This window comes from Patella vulgata, chromosome 7, assembly GCF_932274485.2.
Source record: "Patella vulgata chromosome 7, xgPatVulg1.2, whole genome shotgun sequence".
Taxonomy (NCBI): domain Eukaryota; kingdom Metazoa; phylum Mollusca; class Gastropoda; family Patellidae; genus Patella; species Patella vulgata.
This window is the reverse complement of record NC_065885.2, coordinates 3,197,386-3,218,623: the sequence shown is the minus strand read 5'-3', so window position 1 is coordinate 3,218,623 and position 21,238 is coordinate 3,197,386. Positions and strand designations below refer to the sequence as shown.

Sequence of the window (21,238 nt, the reverse complement as noted above, 5' to 3'; positions counted from 1 at the left end):
GCTGAATGGTTAGCGTGTGCGCGCTGTATCATAAGGTACGGCATTGAGTCATCTGGCGTGGTTTCGATTCCCCAGTTGTACGTGACAAGGAGTAGGGTCGCCTGTCCAAACTCGTGGGTTTTCTCCGGGTCCTTCGGTTTCCTCCCACTGCTAAATACCCCTACGCGCAAGCGAATTATTGAAATAAACTTGAACTATATGTTAGTCCCGAAATGACCTAGTTTGTGTCGAGTGGACGTAAAACCCCATTTCTCTCTCTCTGGTTGGAAACCATTGTATCCCGTTATAAAATAGAGATCAGTCTTGGACCAAGTATCCGTTGGTTGGAAACCATTGTATCCCGTTATAAAATAGAGATCAGTCTTGGACCAAGTATCCGTTGGTTGGAAACCATTGTATCATGTTATAAAACAGCAATTAAGCATCTTTTGATTGGAAACTATGGTGTTTATCATATTTTATCAGCCAATAATACATTCTACAGTAGATATCGCTTGTGTGATATATTTCATCTTTTTTTTTATTTTCAAAGAACAGTTCATTTCTTATTAAAAGTAACTTTTTTTAAATTAAAAATGAACTATTGTTATTCAATTGACCTTGATGGAAACACTGGGTCAATATAAAGGACTTTGCAGTGGTTGAATTACTGTCAAAAAATGATGTATCACTACACCGTAATGTTCAGTAAAAGTGAAATCTACAGCAAAGAATTATATTTATCTATTTGTGCATGTAAGAAGGGATTGGGTCATAAATAAAATCTCCTACTCGTCTTTTTTGATATCAACAAATATCAACACTTGTTGATAAAGTAAAAATAAACTCGGCAGAGCCTCCTTGTTTTGTTACTTTATCAACTTGTGTTGATATTTTTTGATATCAAAAAAGACTGGTAGGAGATTATATATAATCGAAATTAAGATTTCCCCTAAATATAAAAATACAAAATAGTAACGTTCAACGACGCCAGTAAATATAGATCGTTGCTCGGATGACAGTATATGTGTTTCAGGAAGGTGGTTTCTGAGATCCTGATTCTGGTGAAGTAGTTTATTTGAAGACATGTATCTCGCATATTATACATTCATTATTAATCAAATGTTTATCAGGCATACGTATTTTTAACAGTTACAATGGACAAAATAAGGTGGTTAGCCAAAGTGGCGGATGCACCATATTTGGTCCCTGCGAGAAAAAAAATTTGGTGCGCATACCTGGGCCGGAATATTACATTCAATTTCATCAGCTACTTCAACAAAACTCTCAAATTTAAAACCGTTGCATAAAAACACAATAATACGTCAATCTTTTATACTGTCATTTATTGGCCACCTGGATCCGCCATTGGTCGTTAGCAACGTATATAGTCCGGTCAATCTGATTAAAACACAGAACTACATTGCGTTTCGTTTTTTTTATACTTTCGATGGCCTCCACTACATGAAGATCTGACCGGTTGTAATGGAAGGATGCATCAGAGGTCATACGAACGGCTTTTGACCCTATGACACCAGACATTTGATTAACCAATCAGCGTTGATGTTTCCAGTGGGTTACCCACTGTTCCGTGCACCTCAAGCCAAAATACTCGCCGTAACATCATCCAGTGCGCCACCCCAGGGCCCATAAGAGTTTCTGGAGGCCGTGAATATCAAAATTAAAATGGGCAATTATGCATGAATTTTTTATTGTTCCTTTGAAGCTTATATAAGTATGTACAAAAGTTTTCGCTTTATCGCAATCTGCTAGTGAATCATCTAGATATGACTAGTGATGGAAAGGGGTGGGGAAAGGTCGCGTCCGAGCACATTTTGTTCCTCTCAAGGGCCCTGTACTATGTTATGGAAAAGACAAGGTGTTTAGCAACGTATGTGGTCCCGAACACACCAACAGAATACAGCCAAAACCCTTCGACTGGTTTACACATCACCTACAACAATCGCCTTGGGCTCATTAATGAGTATTTGGCAGAATTGGGTTCTTTTTATGAAAGAATTAAACGTAAGAGCTGGTTAAGTGTTTTGTATACATACTTAGTTGCAAAGAAGATGTTCGTTATTATACGTCAGAAAAGAAACACGGTTTTAATTGACAGATTTTTTTACTCAGCAAGGGTCGTGATGGGGCCTTTGAGATGTTCTTGAAAGTCCTCAAATATGTTTGAAACTCCCAACACAATAATTAGGAGAACCTAAATTCAAGCAGGAATGTTAATCCTTAAGTTATGCTCAATCACATCCCAAATTATTCATCAATCTTCATGACATCTTCATTGAGTTCCAAGGCTTTCGTCCTTTAGGAATGAATTAAATAGGAGAGTGTACGTATTTATATCGTGGCGATGCGAAGCGGCTAATCGTGTCTTTAGAAGTGTTTATGTGTATCGAAGCCCCTACTCAATGTCCGGTGGCTACAAAGCCTGCGTCACGTAGATTGCCTCATCACCTACCCGACAAATTTTACACGCGCGTGCGTAGTATGCCACCCTTGCGTGCCTAAATGTCGGCACCTTTGATGCTCACCTGGTTATTACGATTAAGGTTCATGGTTCAAAGTTAGTCTACAATTTGACAGCCTTTTGGAGATTTTACTTTATTGGTGTATATAATTTGAAATTGTCTTGTTATTACTCGCTTGAGTGCCCTTCATAATCCTGGCATATTTTGTCAAGGGATATAATACTTAATGTAGATTCGTTGACCGATAGCATCAAAGAAGATATTCACCAATATAGATTTATAAACAGCCACTCAAAATAAGATGGGAAAACAAAGAGACGCTTTAATGAAAAAAAAAAGAATTTCCCAGGCTATTTTATAGACCTAACCCTAGAAAGTTTTGGAAGGTTTTTTTTTGTTCTTTAATTATTTGCTATGTCAATAAAATTTAAGTTATGGTCCTACTGTTATATACGACATACAGGGCACTACGTACATATTTATATATATACAAAGAGTACACAGGGATGAAAATATAATAAGTTTTACTATCATATACAAATTGATCTATATAATCTGTTGAACAAACTAAACATAAAAAAGACATGAACAATTGTAAACCTTAATAATATTCTGGTATTCAGTCGTATATCTATAACGATATCCATCCAAGCTGAATGTGGTTGAGTGACCTTAATGATAATTTGTCCTGACGTGCAGACTTTATGGCTTTTTAGAATTTACGTAGATCCTTTAGTCCCGCAAATTACTTATGATTTAATTATATTAGAAGAAATAGGTGACTCGATTAATATGGAATAGACCGCTAACCAGGTAGTCTCTAGGTCGACCCTTGAGTGGGCTGAGAAAGTGAGTGAGCTATTTTCGAGTCTGGTATACCCTTGACACTGGTGTATGCCGGAGGAGAGAGAGAGAGGGTTTTTAACGTCCACTCGACACAAACTAGGTCATTTCGAGACTAACACATGGTTCAATTTTATTTCAATAATTGGCTCGCGCGTATGGGTCTTTAGCTGTGGGAGGAAACCGGGGGTCCTGGAGAAAACCCATGAGGTTGGACAGGCGACCCTACTCCTTGTCACGTACAAGCGGGGAGTCGAAACCACGCTACTTGACTCAGTGACAGATCTTGTGATGCAACGTGTGTACCATTTACATAGCGAGCAGCATAGATCAATGGTATTTCAGTTCATCATATTTTTGTAAATACTGAGGTTCATATATTGCTTGAATGACACTCAGAGACATTAATAACAATGTTACTATTTTAATAACAATGTTACTATTTTAATAACAATGTTGCTATTTTAATAACAATGTTGCTATTTTAATAACAATGTTGCTATTTTAATAACAATGTCACTATTTTAATGTTGCTATTTTAATAACAATGTCACTACTTTAATAACAATGTCACTACTTTAATAACAATGTCACTATTTTAATAACAATGTTGCTATTTTAAAAACAATGTTACTCTTTTAATAACAATGTTACTATATTAATAACAATGTCACTACTTTAATAACAATGTTACTATCTTAATAACAATGTTACTATTTTAATAACAATGTTACTATTTTAATAACAATGTTGCTATTTTAATAACAATTTTCAATTCATTATATCTTTGTAAATAGTGAAATATGTTTGGACTTATATTTCTATTAGAGATTTAACTGTCACAATATTGTAGTTGGCAAGGGATTCTTATATCGCTCAATCTGGTTAAAATATACATCTATATTTCGTTTCGGTTTTTATACTTTCGATGGCCTACACTACATGAAGATCTGACCGGTTGTAGCGATAGGTCGCGTCAGAGGTCATACTAGCGCTTTTGACCCTATGACGTCAGACATTTGATTAACCAATCAGCATTGCTGTTTCTAGTGGATTATCCACAGTTCCGTGCAAAACACGCCTAAAGCTCGCCGTAACAGACCGTTTCATTGGCTAATAGCTCACATCATTCAGAACACGCCAATGATAATAACTCTTCCAAATCCTAGTGAAATTAAAGACAAGTTTTTACAAAATTTTAAACTATAAAAAACGAAACGAAATAGGATCTGTGTTTTAATCAGATTGTTTATCGCTCAAATCACTCAGAATAGTCAAAATAGTTCAAATAAAGATCTGTGGCTTTTTTTTTATTAAGTAAATTGGCATAGGTTTAATAAATAGCCGGAAGAAACTCGAATAGCTGGTCACACGTGCATCTGTATATCAATTGTAAGCAACTTGAAGTGGTTTATAATTGCCAGAATTCAACATTCTTTTTACCTCTCTATTAAATACGTGAAGCATACAAAACAACCAGTCCGTGAAATATATATTGTAAGATGGCTCTTAGATTGTATACTTGAAGTACCGCCGCGAAGAGATCGAGTGAAACAAACCAAGATCTTGAAATCCGCTTGATTTAACTTTATAGACTACTGTCCCTTCACGTTGTTGACCATTTCAACGTCTGATTACACGATATGTATTCATTTAATACAAATTTATTGAGATTATTCTTTGAACACCCCAAGAGGTCTGAACTTCGTCTTGGTTGAGATTCCAAGGAACCGAGGCATGGTTAACGCGCTGAATGATGCTTTATGGAGCGAAGTGAAAATACTGAATCGATATTATATATGGTTATTTAAAGGGTTTTCTTCGTATTAACAGATTTTCCATGATTTATCAAGTAGTCGTATTTTGTTTGAAGTTCCAATAAAAAGTTTAAGCATATTTATAAGTTTTCAGAATCCAAGGGGATTTGCTGAGTATTGCATTGGTTCGTTAACCAGAACGCCCCTTGTTTGAAAGTTCCTAGCCTGCTTTCCTCCTGTCCTGTCAGTTATGTAGAATCAACATGACAATAACCTTATGATTAAAACTGACAGATCTAAACATACGACATCTCGCATGACTTGGTTCTAAATCCAATACAACAACATTATGTGTTCTAGATGTAGCGGGGGGTTGGATGGCCGAATGGTTAGCCTGTGCGCACTGTATCGTAAGGTCTGTCATTGAGTCAACTGGCGTGCTTTCGATTCGCCGGTCCAATCTCATGGGTTTTCCCCGGGTCCTCCCATTGCTGAAGACATCTACGCGCAAGCAAAATATTGAAATAAAATTGAACCATACGTTAGTCCCGAAATGACATAGTTTTGTCGAATGGACGTTGAACCCCATCTCTCTCTTTCTCTCTCTCTCTCGCTCTCTCTCTCTCTCTCTCTCTCTCTCTCTCCCATATGTTGCCTAAATTGTTTGACCAGACTCACGATTTTTGGTATTGGGATATAGGCTCTTCTGAACGCTGCCTATTTGCTTTATTTGAGCTTTAAGCGTGGATAACCACTTTCGTGTTTGCTAGAGATACGCAACAATGTCGGATAAAGCGCTTGTGGGGCTAGCACGGAAAGTGTATGAAGCCGTTTAAATGGCACGAAAAACAGACGCTCGCCCACGCAAACATTGGCATGTCTGTAAACAAAAAAAAAGAAAGAAAGAGTAGGCGAACACGCCACTGCACCGGTAAAATTCACCTAGTTACGATTGCACTCGTAACTATTGAAATAAACATGTTACTTTGTCTCATTAATAAATGAAATTAAAACCAGAGAGAGAGAGATGGGGGGGGGGGGGTAACGTCCACTCGACACAAACCAGGTTATTTCGGGACTAATACATGGTTCAATTTTTGATTTTAATAATTCGCTTGCGCGTAGGGGTCTTTAGCAGAGGGAGGAAACCGGAGGATCCGGAGAAAACCCCACGAGGTTGGAGAAATTAAAACCAAGTATCACCATTGCTGTAAAGATTCATTATCGGAGATTAGATAAACTATATAATAGTTAAAAACGAGATAATGTAAAGGGAATTTGCTGAAACTTTCAGCCAAATTTATCCACTCTGAACCGAGAATTTAGCGATTGAATTTTCGACCTAGCCCCGATCATCATTACTAAAGTCGGTAAGATATAAACATAGTCTCGATTATCCATTTCATGATTAAATCATGAACGAAAGTCGAGCAGCAAATCGGTTCATAATCCAGTAAATATCGCAGGCTAGCGATGATATAGAGAGTTGATTATGGTCTGGATACGTTAATAAATGTCTAATTAATAATTTAGGCCTAAAGAAAGACCCGCGCAATAGGCAGATTTAGCTCTTGCATAATGTATGTTTAATAATATGTACAAATTATATAGTTTTAAGTTCATACATCTTAATATGTATAGGCCTAAATTCTATAGTTTTTACAATAACGTGTATTTCTATGTGCTACTACAGAAAAGGTATTTAGATTATTGATCATATAAAATTAAAATTCAATTTAAAAACAAACAATTCACAAAAATAAAACTATAATGTTAAAATGTATGTTTAAGTATACTATTCAAAAAAAGTAGGGGATATTTGATTTTTAAGTGTTATTAAAGTCACCTAATGAAACTGACGAAGAAACAAATGACAAAATGAAATGAAGTTCACATTCATCGATTTATTCCAAATGATCGTTAGACTAAGTAAGGCACAGCCTGACCATTATAAGGGTAAAATGATACCCGGGGTCAAACAGCAAAGTTATCACAGCATCACAACCAAGTCAGTAACGGGTAAATCCTCCTCTGTTTGCCAAACAAGCATTGATCCGACGTGGCATACTCCTAATGAGACGTCTAAGGTCATTTTGGTCCAGATTGTCCCATTCCTGTTGCAACGCAGCAGCAAGTTCTTGGACATTGGCAGGACGTTGTTGACGTTGACGTAACCTATGTCCAAGCATGTCCCAGACATGCTCGATGGGGGAGAGGTCGGGACTCAGTGCTGGCCAAGGTAATGTGGTGATGTTCTGTTGTTGGAGGTAACCTGTAACGATCCTGGCCCTGTGACATCTTGCGTTGTCATCCTGGAAGATGAAACGGCGGCCATGACGTCGTGCGAACGGCACAACATGGACTGCCAAGATGTTGTCCCGGTAGTACTGGCCTGTAACACGCCCTGCAACAACATGTAAAGCCGTTCTTCCAGCAACAGTGATGCCTCCCCACACCATAACAGAACCACCCCCAAATCGATCATGTCTGATGACGTTAACGTCTTGGAAGCGCTCGTTTCGACGACGCCACACCCTCCTACGTCTGTCCAAAAAATCAACAGTGAACCTTGACTCATCTGAAAACATCACATTGCTCCAGCGTCGATTATCCCAGTGTTGACGATCCCTACACCAACGACGTCTTGCCTGAATGTGATGATCTCTCAAACAAGGGATCACGCGAGGACGTCGGGCGCGAAGTTGACCCCTATGCAGTCGATTCCGAATCGTCTGGCCACTCACTCTCACACCAGTGTCTGTTTGAAGACGAGCGCTGATCTGATTTGCTGTGATGACACGATTTCTCAAGGCCAAGGTACGGATAAATCGATCCTGGGCTTGAGTTGTCGCCCTTGGTCGACCTGAGCGTGGTCTGTCCTGTACAGATTGTGTATCACGGTATCTGGACCATAGCCTGCTTATGACAGACTGAGAAACATTCATCGTCCGCGCCACAACCGCCTGTGTTGTGCCGATCTGTAGCATGCCAAGGGCACGTAACCTTTCATTTTGGGTAAGCCGACGCATATCAAAATTTGTTTTCTGGTCACTAAAACAATTAAACTGATGTTTCCACCCTGGAATTCAATGCCACAATGAATGTAACATTCAAAGTCAGAGTCGTGCAAATCTTGGGTTGGACCCCCATGATGATCCCAAGCATCACCTGCATTCCATGCGGTAGCTATTGGTGCGTTTGGGCGTCACATGTAACTGGAAATGTTTCTTCTGTTAGGTTCTATAGTGACTTTTTTCGTAGTCATTTGCATATTTTAGTATTATGCCCCCAAAATCAAATATCCCCTACTTTTTTTGAATAGTATATATATAAACATTTAAAATGAAGAAATATCTTATAGACATCTATGATGAAGGTTCAACAGGCGTTACAGATTTCTCGTAACCATTTATGGACAATATTTGAACAATAAGGCACAAAAAATAATTTAGTTTAAATACACGGCTTGTATCGGAACTACGGTGGCTCGGTAATTAAGGTCCTAACCCACGAACCAGTAGATCCTGGTTTCGATCCGGGATATAGTTCTCTGGGTTTTCCAGTGTGGTTTCCCCTTTAGTGTACATAAAAATACGCTAAACCCCATTTCACTACCTTTTACAGTGTGTGGGTTATCATTATAGGGCCTTTTTTAGTCAGAATAATGAAACCTAAGATGAATATGAAAATTGGTCTTGGGTTCGCTGACATTCTTTGGGATTTTCGGGCGATGTTTCCCCTTGTCAGTGGTGCAGGACAGAGGGCTAGACACGGACAGCTATCTAATCGTTGGGATGGGACGAAAACCCGAGGTCCTGTGTATTGGCGTGCACGTAAAAGAATCCTTGACTGTTGGAATGTGATATTAGAGTATGTCGTAGCGCTGCTGTCCTGGCAAAATTGCCCTCATGATATAACACACCCGGGGGGGGGGGGAGGTGTTGAGGGCCGAATGGTTAGCGCATGCACGTTCTATCAGAATGTCTGTCATTGACCCAACTGATGTGGTTTCGATTCCCCTGTTGTACGTGACAAGGAGTACGGTCGCCTGACCAACCTCATGGATTTTCTCCGGGCCCTCCGGTTTCCCCCCACTGCTAAAGACACATACGCGCAAGCTAATTATTGAAATAAAATTGAACCATGCCCGCCTTCATTAGCCCAGTCGGAGCAGAACAGTAGCACGATAAACCCCATTTCACTTCATTTTATTTCAGTATAACAATTATACTAGGACGCTTTGCCTTTATCTATATCAAAGCGAGTCGATCTATTTATAGCAATTAGTTAATCAGTTATCTTATGCACGGTGACCTTATTTAAACCAAAACATCCGGTTCAAAGATTAGATTTGTTATGGCTGGCGAAGATGGCCACAGACTTCATAAGAAAATGTTGTGGGAGAGTGTTTGGTTGCCTATCATTTAATAGAACCGCTAATGAAACTTCAAGGGTATGCCACCAATCTCTTCAATTCCTATATAATGATATGAATTCATTAATGATCGCTTGCTATGTTGATATGAATAACTTATATACCTATATATATATATCACAGAGTTTAAACTGCTTGACACCGCCCACTGTATGAATAAACATCATCACGACTCTGTTATATATATCTACGCGTGATTAAAGGTACTAAACGAATGCAAGTGCACGTAGGTCGGGTCAGCGTGTATTTAATTACCTATTTAAACTGGCAATCTCCCAGCAATAAGTGATCATGTCAACAGGAAGAATTTGACAATACCGATGTCTTTTTATTTTAAAAAAAACCCAACCATTTACAAATATTTTTCCCATATGTTATGAACTTATCACGAATACAGATATACAAGCTCATATATGTTTTGTCGGGACAAAATTCCCTCATAGCACACTGTATGGCGTATACCCGTCTTCGTTAGCCCAGTTGGTATAGAACAGTTAAACCACATTTATTATCATTTCATAAATGTTTATTTATTTTAAAGTACATCCTGCTATATTTCACAACACGAGGCCAATATTCACTATCTACAGTAGGGTCTGTGTTAATATCTAGATATTGTCTCGTTTTAAAAGCCAGACCCCTTTATCAAATAACATAGTCCCTTACTCCGAAATTGCGAACTATTGAATATATAGGAAATATGAGGATTATCACGAAATAATCTATTCAAGGGGTGGGGGTGGGGGCATTGCATTTTCCGTGAAATGAAATGGGGTTTATCGTCCTAATGTTCTGCTCCTGTACTGGGCTAATGTAGACGAATTTTGCATATGACATCTAAAGTTTTACGGTTCAATTCAAGGTAAACTATAATAAAAGGGATTAATTAACATCTAATTAAGAAGAGAAGACACAACTAAAATATGAACGGTAGACATCTTGGATTTTTAGATTAGATAGAGACCCATTAAAATATTGTTACATAGTACTGACTTGTTGATGTCCAGGCGCGTGTCCAGAGATGGACCAAACTGCTGGCGCGCAGAGAGTGTTTTTTAAATCCTAAATTCATAGAAATAACACCGTTTTGACTCACTCCAATGTAATCCTATACATGTATGCACCTAAATAAACAAAATTATTGTCTCAAAGATTCTGAATTCATCAAATTCGCGGGTAGTTCCCCATCCCACACGACCTAACGCCAAACTTGACGTTGTTTCCACCTTTGAGCCCCCGCTAATCTAATTCCTGGACACGCTCCTGATGTCGCCTGTAGAGGATATCGACTGTTGCGAAGTTTCCAATTCGACATATCTTTGTAAATACTGAATAGGAAATGGAATGGGGTTTAACGTCCTACTGTTCTCCTCCGACTGGACTAATGAAGACGGGCATACACCATACAGTGTGCTATGAGGGCAATTTTGCCCAGGCACGATGCCCTACTCTTATATCGAATTCCAACTGCCAAAGGATCTTTTACGTGCACGGCAATGTATACCTCGGTTTTTCGTCCCATCTGAACGACTAGACAGCTGTCCTTGTCAGGCCCTCCATCCTACATCATTGAAAAGGGGAAACCACGTCGGAAAATCCCGATGAACTTCCTCGACCAGAGCAGCGATCGAACACGCGACCCCCAGACTAGCGAGCAAGCGTCTTACCCAAACACTGAATAGAGTGGAACCATTATTCCAGTGGCTTTGACTAAGTACTATATATATAATATATTTGTTTTAGAGTGTATAATTTAATGTGGATTTGTTTCTATATTTCCCAGATTGATTTTAAAACCACCTGTCTATATTGTAGGTGCCGTTATTGAGATCTCGGCCTGGTCACCATGGCGGACATAATGAAGTCTCTAATAAAGATTATGAGGTAGATGCCTTTATGTTTAAATATGGTGGGAATTTTGAAATAAGCTATCGTATATTCTAACACGTACTTTATTACATAACGAATTCAAAATATTTAATTTGAAAATTAATTAAAAAGTTTTGATTATTAATTCATTGTTTTTTTTGTCTTTTCTTATTGTTACCTTCTTTGTCTCAGTATAAAATGACGTGTATAAAACGCCAAAAAAAACCCCCCTCTAACAGATTGTTTTTTCATTGTTTACATTTATGGAGGCACCAACACCTTCTGAGTGCTTAGGCCTGTATATGTTTTAATCCGGGCCTGTCTTTGGTCGCCCTTTCTTTAGTTAGATTGATCTGTTTATATTGAGGGAGCACTCGATCATCTTTATTTAATGGATATTAACATAGAATTAAGATGACTATTTTATATCACAGCTTCTCTCCGTGTTAAGACTTTCCAAAAGAGAGTCCCTATGGAGTTATTTCCCTTGATTTTCTAACTTGTTTTATTTAACTTGTAGAGTTTAGATTATGATCGATGTTGGAACAAACCTTATTTAGATTATAGAGAAAAATACGAAAAACAGCATGTAAGTATATATACACTATAATATGACAGCACTTTATAGGATTTCAACGTTACCAAATATAACGCTTTTGTGCATGGAGTTTAAGAATTTGTTCCTTCGATACATAAAACTAAAGGTGTAGTTATATTAACACAAAAATTCACGCTTTTTTTTATCATGTAACAAAACTAATGAATTACCGGTTAAAGTTGAAGATTTTGAGCTATTTTTTATAAAGTGGTGACGCCATAATGACGCCCTGGTGAGGTCGGTCGCTATTCTTCCATCCACTACAATAATCAGAACGTTATAATCTATTGTTCCTCTTCTTGAGGTGACGCTCTTGAAAAAGGCCTAAGGCTTCGTCAATTCAAATTGACATGAAAATTGGCACGCTTCTTCGTTGAACAATTCTGCAGCGATTTGGTCAGTTCCTGGTCCATGGTACGATCGTACTTGTTTTGCCAAATTTTGTGCTTTTAAAACATTTCACACAATTCGACAATTTTTGATCTACGTCAGTGATGATTACGTAAGAATCTAATAAAAACGTGAATGTCAACAAAAATCATATTCCTGAAGCAATGGCCCGAGATGTCCTTCTAGGGCCTCCGCTGGATTCGCTTCTGATACTTGAGCTTTTGAGGGAGTGTGTCTATTTTTCCCGTTCAATCAAATCTATCCCAAATACAGCCCTTCGTTTAATCTGGAGTCTTCCCTAAAACCCTGGACATTGATTTAAGGTATTAAAAAGGTGAAAGTATTGTTCGTCTTCAAACAGTATTGTTTACATTGTATTCGTTTTGATAGCCTCGTTTGTCACGCAATTAGTTTATCTGCAATATTCTGCTATGCACTGGTTACTTGGACATAATGTAACGTTATATAAACATGGTTGGTCCAATTTGGAGCTCTGTTTTAAGCGTAATGATGTCGTTACCTAGTTAGCTATTGGTTGTTAATCGGACTATTGACCAGTCATAATTTGGAGCAGAAATTCGCTTCCTTTACATCAGTGTTAAGTGGGATTAGGTATAATCAAACGAAACACCTCGAGGACTATGACAAAAATAGACGGTAGAACATTTTTCGATAAACAGGTACATGTATTATTAACTAATTTGTTGGGTTGATTTGTTTGTAGAGTGATAGAAAGCTAGAAATTCTTCAATGGGTTATGACATTTGCCATTGGTTTCCTAACAGGGATGGTAAGTTCACCGTTTCCGTGTATTACTTTAATTTATTCGGACATACGTTCTGTAAATAATTGATTTGATCTTACAATTAATATTGAGTTCTTATTATAATAAATATTTTTATGCTCTGAAATGAAATGACATGGGATTGAACGTCCTATTTTTCGGTACCGAGTGCGCTAAAGAAGACGAGCGTAAGGCACACTGTGCTATGAGAGACAACTGGTAGGGGTTATTTTACGTGCATGCCAACGTGTACACGGATACTCGGGTTTTCGTAGTCCCCCGGGCCACCACACTGGAAAACCCAAGGGTACTTTCTCGGCCAATACTAGGGTCGAGCTCAGAACAACTTGGTTAGTGAGCCAGCGCCTTACTCACTGATCCGCTGCTGCTTCCCATTTACGCTCTTGTTGAAAGTGATAGGAGGGCGGGGGGTAATACAGACTTATTCTGATCCTCAGTGATTTTCTATGACTAAAATACTTTGTACATATATAACAAAAAGTTATTTAATGAACGAACGTTTGTTTTATTTCCAGGTTGCCCTGTATATTGATCTGATTGTTAAACTTTTATCTGATTGGAAATTTGGAACAGTTGATAAATGTATCCTTTATATATAATTTATCTCACGGGAAACCAACGTCCCTCAGTAATAAGCAGTAATTGTATTCCATAGAATACGAAACCAAAGGTAAAAATGATGTCGAAATACATTATAGTTTGCTGATCGGGTGATTATCTGACTATGTGTTTACTCGAAATTTATACGAAGACGCAGTGAAAACGAACCACTTTTACAAATGTATGGTCGGTTGTAAATCTGCAGGTCTGGAAATACTGATTGTAGTTACATGTACACCCGACAAACACGTGCGAATGATGTTTTCATGATCGCGTAAACGCACCACACATTAATTCTGTCAAAGACACACTGGGAATATTGAAAATCACGATTTGATGTTGCAGACATGGCGTATAAGATGTGGCTTTTAAAACTCTCAGGCCAGTACAACTCCTATAGTTCTGTAGAGAGAGAGAGAGTGTGTGTGTGTGAGAGAGAGAGAGAGAGACATTAACGTCCATTCGACTCAATGTTAGTCATTTCGGGACTAACATACGGATCCATTTTATTTCTATAATTCGCTTTCGCGTAGGGGTCTTTAGCAGTGGTAGGAAACCAGAGGACCCAGAAAAAACCACGAGGTTGCGGAGGCGATCCTACTCCTTGTCACGTACAACCGGGAGCTCTGTTGAAGAAGCAACGATATGCCAATGTTATCACCGAGAACGCGCCATTGCATTACTCCAAGTGGGCATAAGTACCAAATTCACTGAAAGCATCATTGTCACACTTGTTGGTGCCGGATGTCTCCGCAGTATTCGCAAAATACATGTTCATATGTGGTAGATATTATATTATACGCACCTTAACAGTAGTAACAGCTATATTACAGTGTTCTAAAGATGGGTGTTTAGTTATCTCCCTTCTCTATTTGTTATTATTTAATGTTGCATTTGTTACTGTTGCTGCTTGTTTAACTATATATGAGGTAAAAAGCCAGTTTTTTAAAAATAGTTTACTAATGTAATGTGTCTCTACAAAAAAGATTATTTTACGCGTGTTGCAGAAACTTGCATGTAGCGTCCAACATTATAAACGGCTTGTTTAACTATATATGAGGTAAATAGACACCTTTTAAAAGTAGTTCGCCAATGTAATTTCATTTACACTGATCTCCACCAAACAAGAACATATTGTCAATACGTGTTGTAGAAACGTACAGGGAGCGTCTCATATACCAAATGACACTTTACTCTATGCAGTTGTAATTAACCAAAATATGCATTCACATGAAATACAGGAAGATGATAAGGGTCAATAAGTAAATTTGTATTTATTATATTTTTCAGCCAGTTGCTGGGGGTTCGGGTATTCCTGAGATTAAATGTTACTTAAATGGTATTAAAATTCCACGTATTGCAAGACTACAGACTTTAGTTGCGAAATCCGTTGGAGTTTTATTTAGTGTAGCCGGAGGTACAGACGACTTCTTAGATAGATTAGCTCCCAAGTAAATCATTAATTGTTCGTTCATATGCATGGACTAATAGTTAATTCCGCTATCCAGGATTACAACAGGTGTGTGTGTTCAGTGGGGCGGCGTGGGAGGGTGTAGTCCAGCAGGGTCCGGACGCTCCCCTGCTCGGGCAGAGCATATTAATTTTATGTACGAGAGCTATGCCGCCGTTTTTGGACTCACTCCATTCTGTATGCAGAAATATTGTCACAGATTTATCAAATTATCGGATAATCCCCGAGACCCCACGACAAACTTGATATTGTCTCCATCTTGGACCAAATGCTGCTCGAAATCCTGAACACACCCTAGTACAAATTATCCCTTGATGTTAATTACTGTATTCTTGAATTAAGCCATGCCATTCCCTGCTAAGATTTTATTGCATACTGAATTTAGTAGCTTTTGTGTAGCGGTTTACCAAAATATATTAATAATAAATCTGTTTCATATTTATGCATTTTGTAGTGTCATATTTAATTACCATATTTGGGAAACTACTTCTACTGTGTAAAGATTCAAACACTTACTGACAATAGCGTAAACCTTGGCCGATTTTTGAAAGATAGTATGTATTTATTCATGTTAGGTTTATTTGTTGGTAAAGAAGGTCCGATGATCCACAGTGGCGCCATCATAGGCTCGGGACTCCCACAAGTGAGTTACCTAAACTTATTTAGTAAACTGTTAAAAATAGTCAACGTAATTTCCAAAGTCATTGTCCAGTCAGTAGCCAGTTACGAAAATTCTCTGTTGTTGTCAACGTAATCACAACCTTGCAACTGTAGTCATTATAACATATCACATTCACATGGTCAAAACCGTTATCAAAATTAGGCTTACATTGATAATGACGTAAAACTGAAATTCTTATAAACAATTTCTTTTGCAGTTGAATAGTTTCTTCCAGTAATTATTAAAGATACATTATGTAAAATTTAGATAAAAAATTGGTCATTCTTGCTATATATTGAAAATGTCATTCAAATTACTTTATTTTGAGCGAAAATATCAGATTTTGAAGGTTTGGCATGATGTGTGCACTGATTGTAACCACCGTACTGGTTGGTGGAGGCTAAGCTTCGCATCACCATTTTTACGGTAAATCATTAAATGGCTGAACCGTTCTAATCTGCTTAAAATCGGACCCATCCGATGGCATCGGCAGTGGATTATAGTCTTGTCATGTTAATAAATATCTAATTAATAGATTATATGATATTTCAGGCGTAAAGTAAGACCTGTAATAGGCTGATTTAGCTCTTGCATAATGTTTGGTTAATGACTGTTGATGACAGTAACAACTATACTGTCTAATTTACTCACCATTTGGGGTTTACTTATTTTATTATTTATTTATTTTGTCTTTCATTGGTTGACGCTAGCTTCAAAGTATAACTTTAAAGAAGATTAACTCCAAATATTCTTACTTTAGAACAGACAGGTAAGTAGCTAGTAAATCATTGAAAGAGAGAGAGAGAGAGAGAGAGAGCTATAGCTATTAAAAGGGGTAAAGCTTCTGGAATATTAATCATCTATACATGTTAAAAGTAAAGATCTGTTAAGCAAAATACTTTTAATTTTGGATATTTAAACTTGGTTTGGGTTGGTATAAGCACCGATAGACCTTAAGTTCTACATGATCTACCCCCCCCCCCCCCTCGGTTATCTTTTAGTAGTTATGTATTAATAAAGTGTTTATAAATCATAAAATAGACCCTATCTTATACTGTTTGAATGGCATTTAGTAATTGAAAACATTAAAATAAACACAACAGTTCTATGGATAAAAATTACTGTTTTTCTATTAAAGCTACGTTTCAACAATGATTCTCTTGTCGTTATCAAGCACAATGCTACAACCACAAGAGAATCATTGTTGAAACGTAGCTTAAATAGATCCTATCTTCAATAACAGAAGGGATAATTAAAGCGGAGATCACTCCCAGAATAATTTGACGTCATCAATCAGGTTTTAATCCTACTAATTGTTGTTTAATGCTAGATTCATTAAAACATGAAATAATGGTTTTTTTTAATTTTTGTTTAGAGATAAAAGAGATTTCGTGTCTGGAGGTGCTGCTGCTGGTGTTGCAGGTAAAGGTTAATTCAACTGATTAATGTGATCTTCTGTGGCCTTATTTACGACGTTTTTAAATAAAATATATTAGGGATATAGCCTTTCCATTGGTTTAAGGTTAAAATACGTTTTTCCTTTCAGTCAACAAAAATACTGCATTCTTAAAATATTTAGTTTAAAATTTGGTTTTTCATTTACCCTGCAGATATTGGTGGGGTTTAGGAAGGGAGGGGGGGGGGGCGGTAATAAAATATTTCCCTTTCTTAGCGCTATCCTACATTTATTATATTTTATTTAAATTTGAAATATCAATTGACCAATTATGAGCTCATCACCTCTTATCAGGTCATTCAATGATTATTTGCTGCGGCTGTATCTTTCTCCAGCCATATGACCAGTCCGGCCCTGTATACAATCAACTGAACAGGGAGTATTAGAAGTGAATGGGTGGTATGATATAAATACATGCCTTGGAATGAGATGACACTAAGGGGTCCGTGTGTATACGTTGGGGCTCAGATAAAAGAAACCATGACAGGTGGAATTAGAAATAAAGAGTAAGCCGTTCTCTGATAGCAAATTTCATGGCGTTTACACGGATTGAACACTAAACTAGGACGTTAAACCCCATTTCATGCATACCTTCACCGATAAAATAGCTTGAATACGGGGACTATTGTTTTGTGTTTTTTGACAGCTGCGTTTGGTGCCCCTATTGGCGGGGTTCTGTTTAGTCTGGAAGAAGGTTCCTCATTTTGGAACCAAAAACTAACATGGCGAACGGTAAGATCTTCATTATTCGGATTATTTCAACACTTATAATAATATTATCAAGTTAGATCAATCAATTGATTAAAACGGATTTCCATGTTTGTATCATAATAGTGCAGATTCAAGATGGTGACAAAAAATAACTTCTTAAGTTGTATTAGGTCTTTGTAGTCATAAGGCCCCAAAAATGATACCGATTTATAGGATTCAGAAAAAAAGTTGGTGGGTCGGCGATATTGACAAATAGAGTCGGGTCGGGTAACACAGAATTTTCGCAGCATGCTTTCATTTATATTTTTATTTTATGGCTAATAATAAGCGCAGAAAGATCGCATCACACACAACACAAACTCGCGAACATTACATAATATACACAGACCTTTCAAACAAATAGACGTACATATCGGATAAAGTCAATTGATCCGGGGGCTAGCCGTAAGCGTTCACAGCGCTGTCCAGTCCCGGGCCTACAGTGACACAGACTTCATTCAAAGTGAAAACAAACTAGTAATATGGGAAGCAATTCAAGACAAAAGTGTTTATATTCTATTTCAGTTCTTCTGCTCTATGGCGGCTACTTTCTCGTTAAATTTCTTCCTGTCTGGAATTGATTCTAACAGTTGGGGATATTTCTATTTACCTGGACTGATTGATTTCGGCACTTTTGAGGTAAGTTCTGGAATTTTTCATTACTTTCGGATGAGCCACGATGGCTCCGTGAGTAAGACGTCAAGTCGCTTACCAGGGTCTCTCGGGTTCATTCCCGGTGTTGGCCGTGAAAGTCCCTGGTGGTTTTACGGCGCGATTTCCGCTGGTCGGTGGTGAAGGGCGGGGGACCTGGCAAGGACTATGTCTAGTCGTTCGGATGAGACGAAAATTCGAGGACCTGTGTACACATTGGCGTGCATGTAAAGGAAACCTCGCCAGTTGGAATTGGAAATAAGAGTTGACCTAACTGGGAAGATCCCCAATCGAGCCCATTTCTACTGTCTCGTTGTACGATTCTCCCTATTATTATTATTTATTATTATGATATTTTAAAGCAATTTCCACGTAAATAATTCATGACACAAAGTGAACTATTTTTATTAGCGCTTTTATCTGAGGAGTAAGACGGTGGCTTGCTAACCTGGAGGTCCCGTGTTCGATCCCTGCGTTGGCTGACTTCCGACAAGGTTTCCACCTTGTCAGTGGTGTAGAACGGAGGGTCTGGAAAGAGACAACATGCATTCGTTCGGAATGTACGAAAAACCGAGTACCTGTGTACACATTGGCGTGCACTTAAAAGAACCCCTGACAATTCGAATTCTAAATAAGAATTGGTCGTAGCGCCGGGTGTCCGGGGAAAATTTATCTCATGGCACATTGCATGCTGTATACCCGTTTTTTTTGGCTGAGTCGGTGCAGAACAGTGCGACGTTAAATTCCACTTAATTTCATTTACTTTTCTTTATTTTCGAATACGAGAGTAGGATGTCCAACCGTGTCGGGCTTCCTCCGGGTCCTCCCACAGCTAAAGAATTCTTGAAAACGATTTGGACTTTTATCTGATTCCTAATGATATGAAATATTTGTTATGTTAATACAGTGTCAGAGTGAGGCGACTACAGGTTGTCATCTATGGAGTGCCGTAGATCTGTTTATATTTGTTATAATGGGGTTTATTGGTGGGTGTCTTGGTGCTATATTCAACACATTAAATAAATCCTTGTCTTTACATCGTATGATTAACGTTAATCCTAAACATAAAATATTCAGGTAGGTGTTTATCAATCAGTTAGCCCAGGTAGGTGTTTATCACAAATATTATCAATCAATTAACCCAATCTCTGCAGAAAAATAGGACGTTAAACCCCAATTCATTTCATTTATCAATAAATCATAACACTTGTAGTGAAATTACCGCCTGAAGAAATTGCTTTTTTTTTATTAAACATCTTAATAAAAAATGATCACCGTATCTGGAGTAATGAAATGAAATGAAATGGGGTTTAACGTCCTACTGTTCTGCTCATATACTGAGCTAATGAGGACTGGCATCTGGAATAAGCTGTCACTAAAAGGGGACGCAATGACGCGCTTTGAGTCATTAGTTTTCATTTTTTGCGCTCCCTTGATCTTTTGCGGTCTCAAATAAAAACAATTACGTGGTGTCAACGCTGTTTTCAACGATATGGGTAGATACTGGTCTTCATTACTTGATAGTCATATTGCTTAACCAATGTCAAACATACGGTCTACTTCATAATTACATTACGTAACCCGTGTTAAACATATGCCGTTGCTCAGATATGCCTCAAATCGAGGGATTGCGATGGTGGCCTGACACTAGGGCGGTTGAGATGGTGGCTTGACACTAGTGCTGGCCGATCACCTCTGGTATGCGGTTGTGGTTTCGATCCCTGGTGTGAGCGTATGTGGCTTGGAGATAGGTACGCCTTCTCAACCTTGTTGGTTTAATCCGGGTACTCCGGTTTCCTCCCACCCCTGCGCGTGAGCTAAGATAAAAAAAATGAAAATAAGACAATTTGTCTGCGATATGTCATTCGGTGGAAGCGGGCGTTAAACACTAAGGGCAACATGCTCCAATTCGACTTTCCACACAGCCCAATATTTCTCGGTGCTGTTGTGTCACCATGAGATATAATTGTTCCTTTTGTAAAATCATCGACCACCCCTGACAGAATTGGTCATATTTCCACTTTGTCCCGGTTTTAATGTTGCCTTAAAAACAATTACCACCCATCGTTATAATACCCCAGACAATATTAATATCCCCAAACTATTTTTTTTCTAAGATTTCTTGAAACTATTCCGGTGACAATATTAATATCCCCCAACTATTTTATCTAAGATTACTTGAAGCTATTCTGGTGGCTATGGTTACCACAACGATTGCATTTGTTTCCGCCATGACATTAGGCCAGTGTAGAAAAATCCCATTAAAGGTATGGAGAAGTTTACATTATATAAAACACGTTGAATATTAAACCGTTATCGTTTGAAAAAAGTGACTTTTAGAAATACAGAAAAATAGTTTTATTTAGTTAATTGTAGAACAGCCAAGTAAACCTTCCGCTATCATAAACAGTGCTGTAGTATCCTAAAAACTGACCAGGGGTACCACCAAGAGAAAGTGTCCACCAAAAGTAGGGGCTCATGCAAATGTTT

At 38.0% G+C, this 21,238-nt stretch overlaps 1 protein-coding gene across 2 annotated transcripts in view; it reads left to right on the top strand.

Annotated features, from left to right (window-relative positions):
• Positions 1–9,412: 9,412 nt before the first annotated feature.
• Positions 9,413–21,238, top strand: part of LOC126827400 (H(+)/Cl(-) exchange transporter 6) — a 51,351-nt gene continuing 39,525 nt past the window's right edge. Inside the window, exons 1-14 of one of the 2 annotated variants that reach the window (XM_050556702.1) lie at positions 9,413–9,515; positions 11,313–11,381; positions 11,887–11,955; positions 13,079–13,144; positions 13,675–13,741; positions 14,582–14,688; positions 15,050–15,176; positions 15,806–15,873; positions 16,602–16,660; positions 17,267–17,313; positions 17,994–18,079; positions 18,623–18,736; positions 19,656–19,825; positions 20,922–21,015. In XM_050556702.1, coding sequence (XP_050412659.1) covers positions 9,432–9,515; positions 11,313–11,381; positions 11,887–11,955; positions 13,079–13,144; positions 13,675–13,741; positions 14,582–14,688; positions 15,050–15,176; positions 15,806–15,873; positions 16,602–16,660; positions 17,267–17,313; positions 17,994–18,079; positions 18,623–18,736; positions 19,656–19,825; positions 20,922–21,015 — 1,227 coding nt within the window. In that variant the 5' untranslated portion in view covers positions 9,413–9,431. Of the gene's footprint in view, positions 9,516–11,312; positions 11,382–11,886; positions 11,956–13,078; positions 13,145–13,674; positions 13,742–14,581; positions 14,689–15,049; positions 15,211–15,805; positions 15,874–16,601; positions 16,661–17,266; positions 17,314–17,993; positions 18,080–18,622; positions 18,737–19,655; positions 19,826–20,921; positions 21,016–21,238 lie in introns of those variants that run through there. The other variant, XM_050556703.2, reaches the window with a different exon arrangement.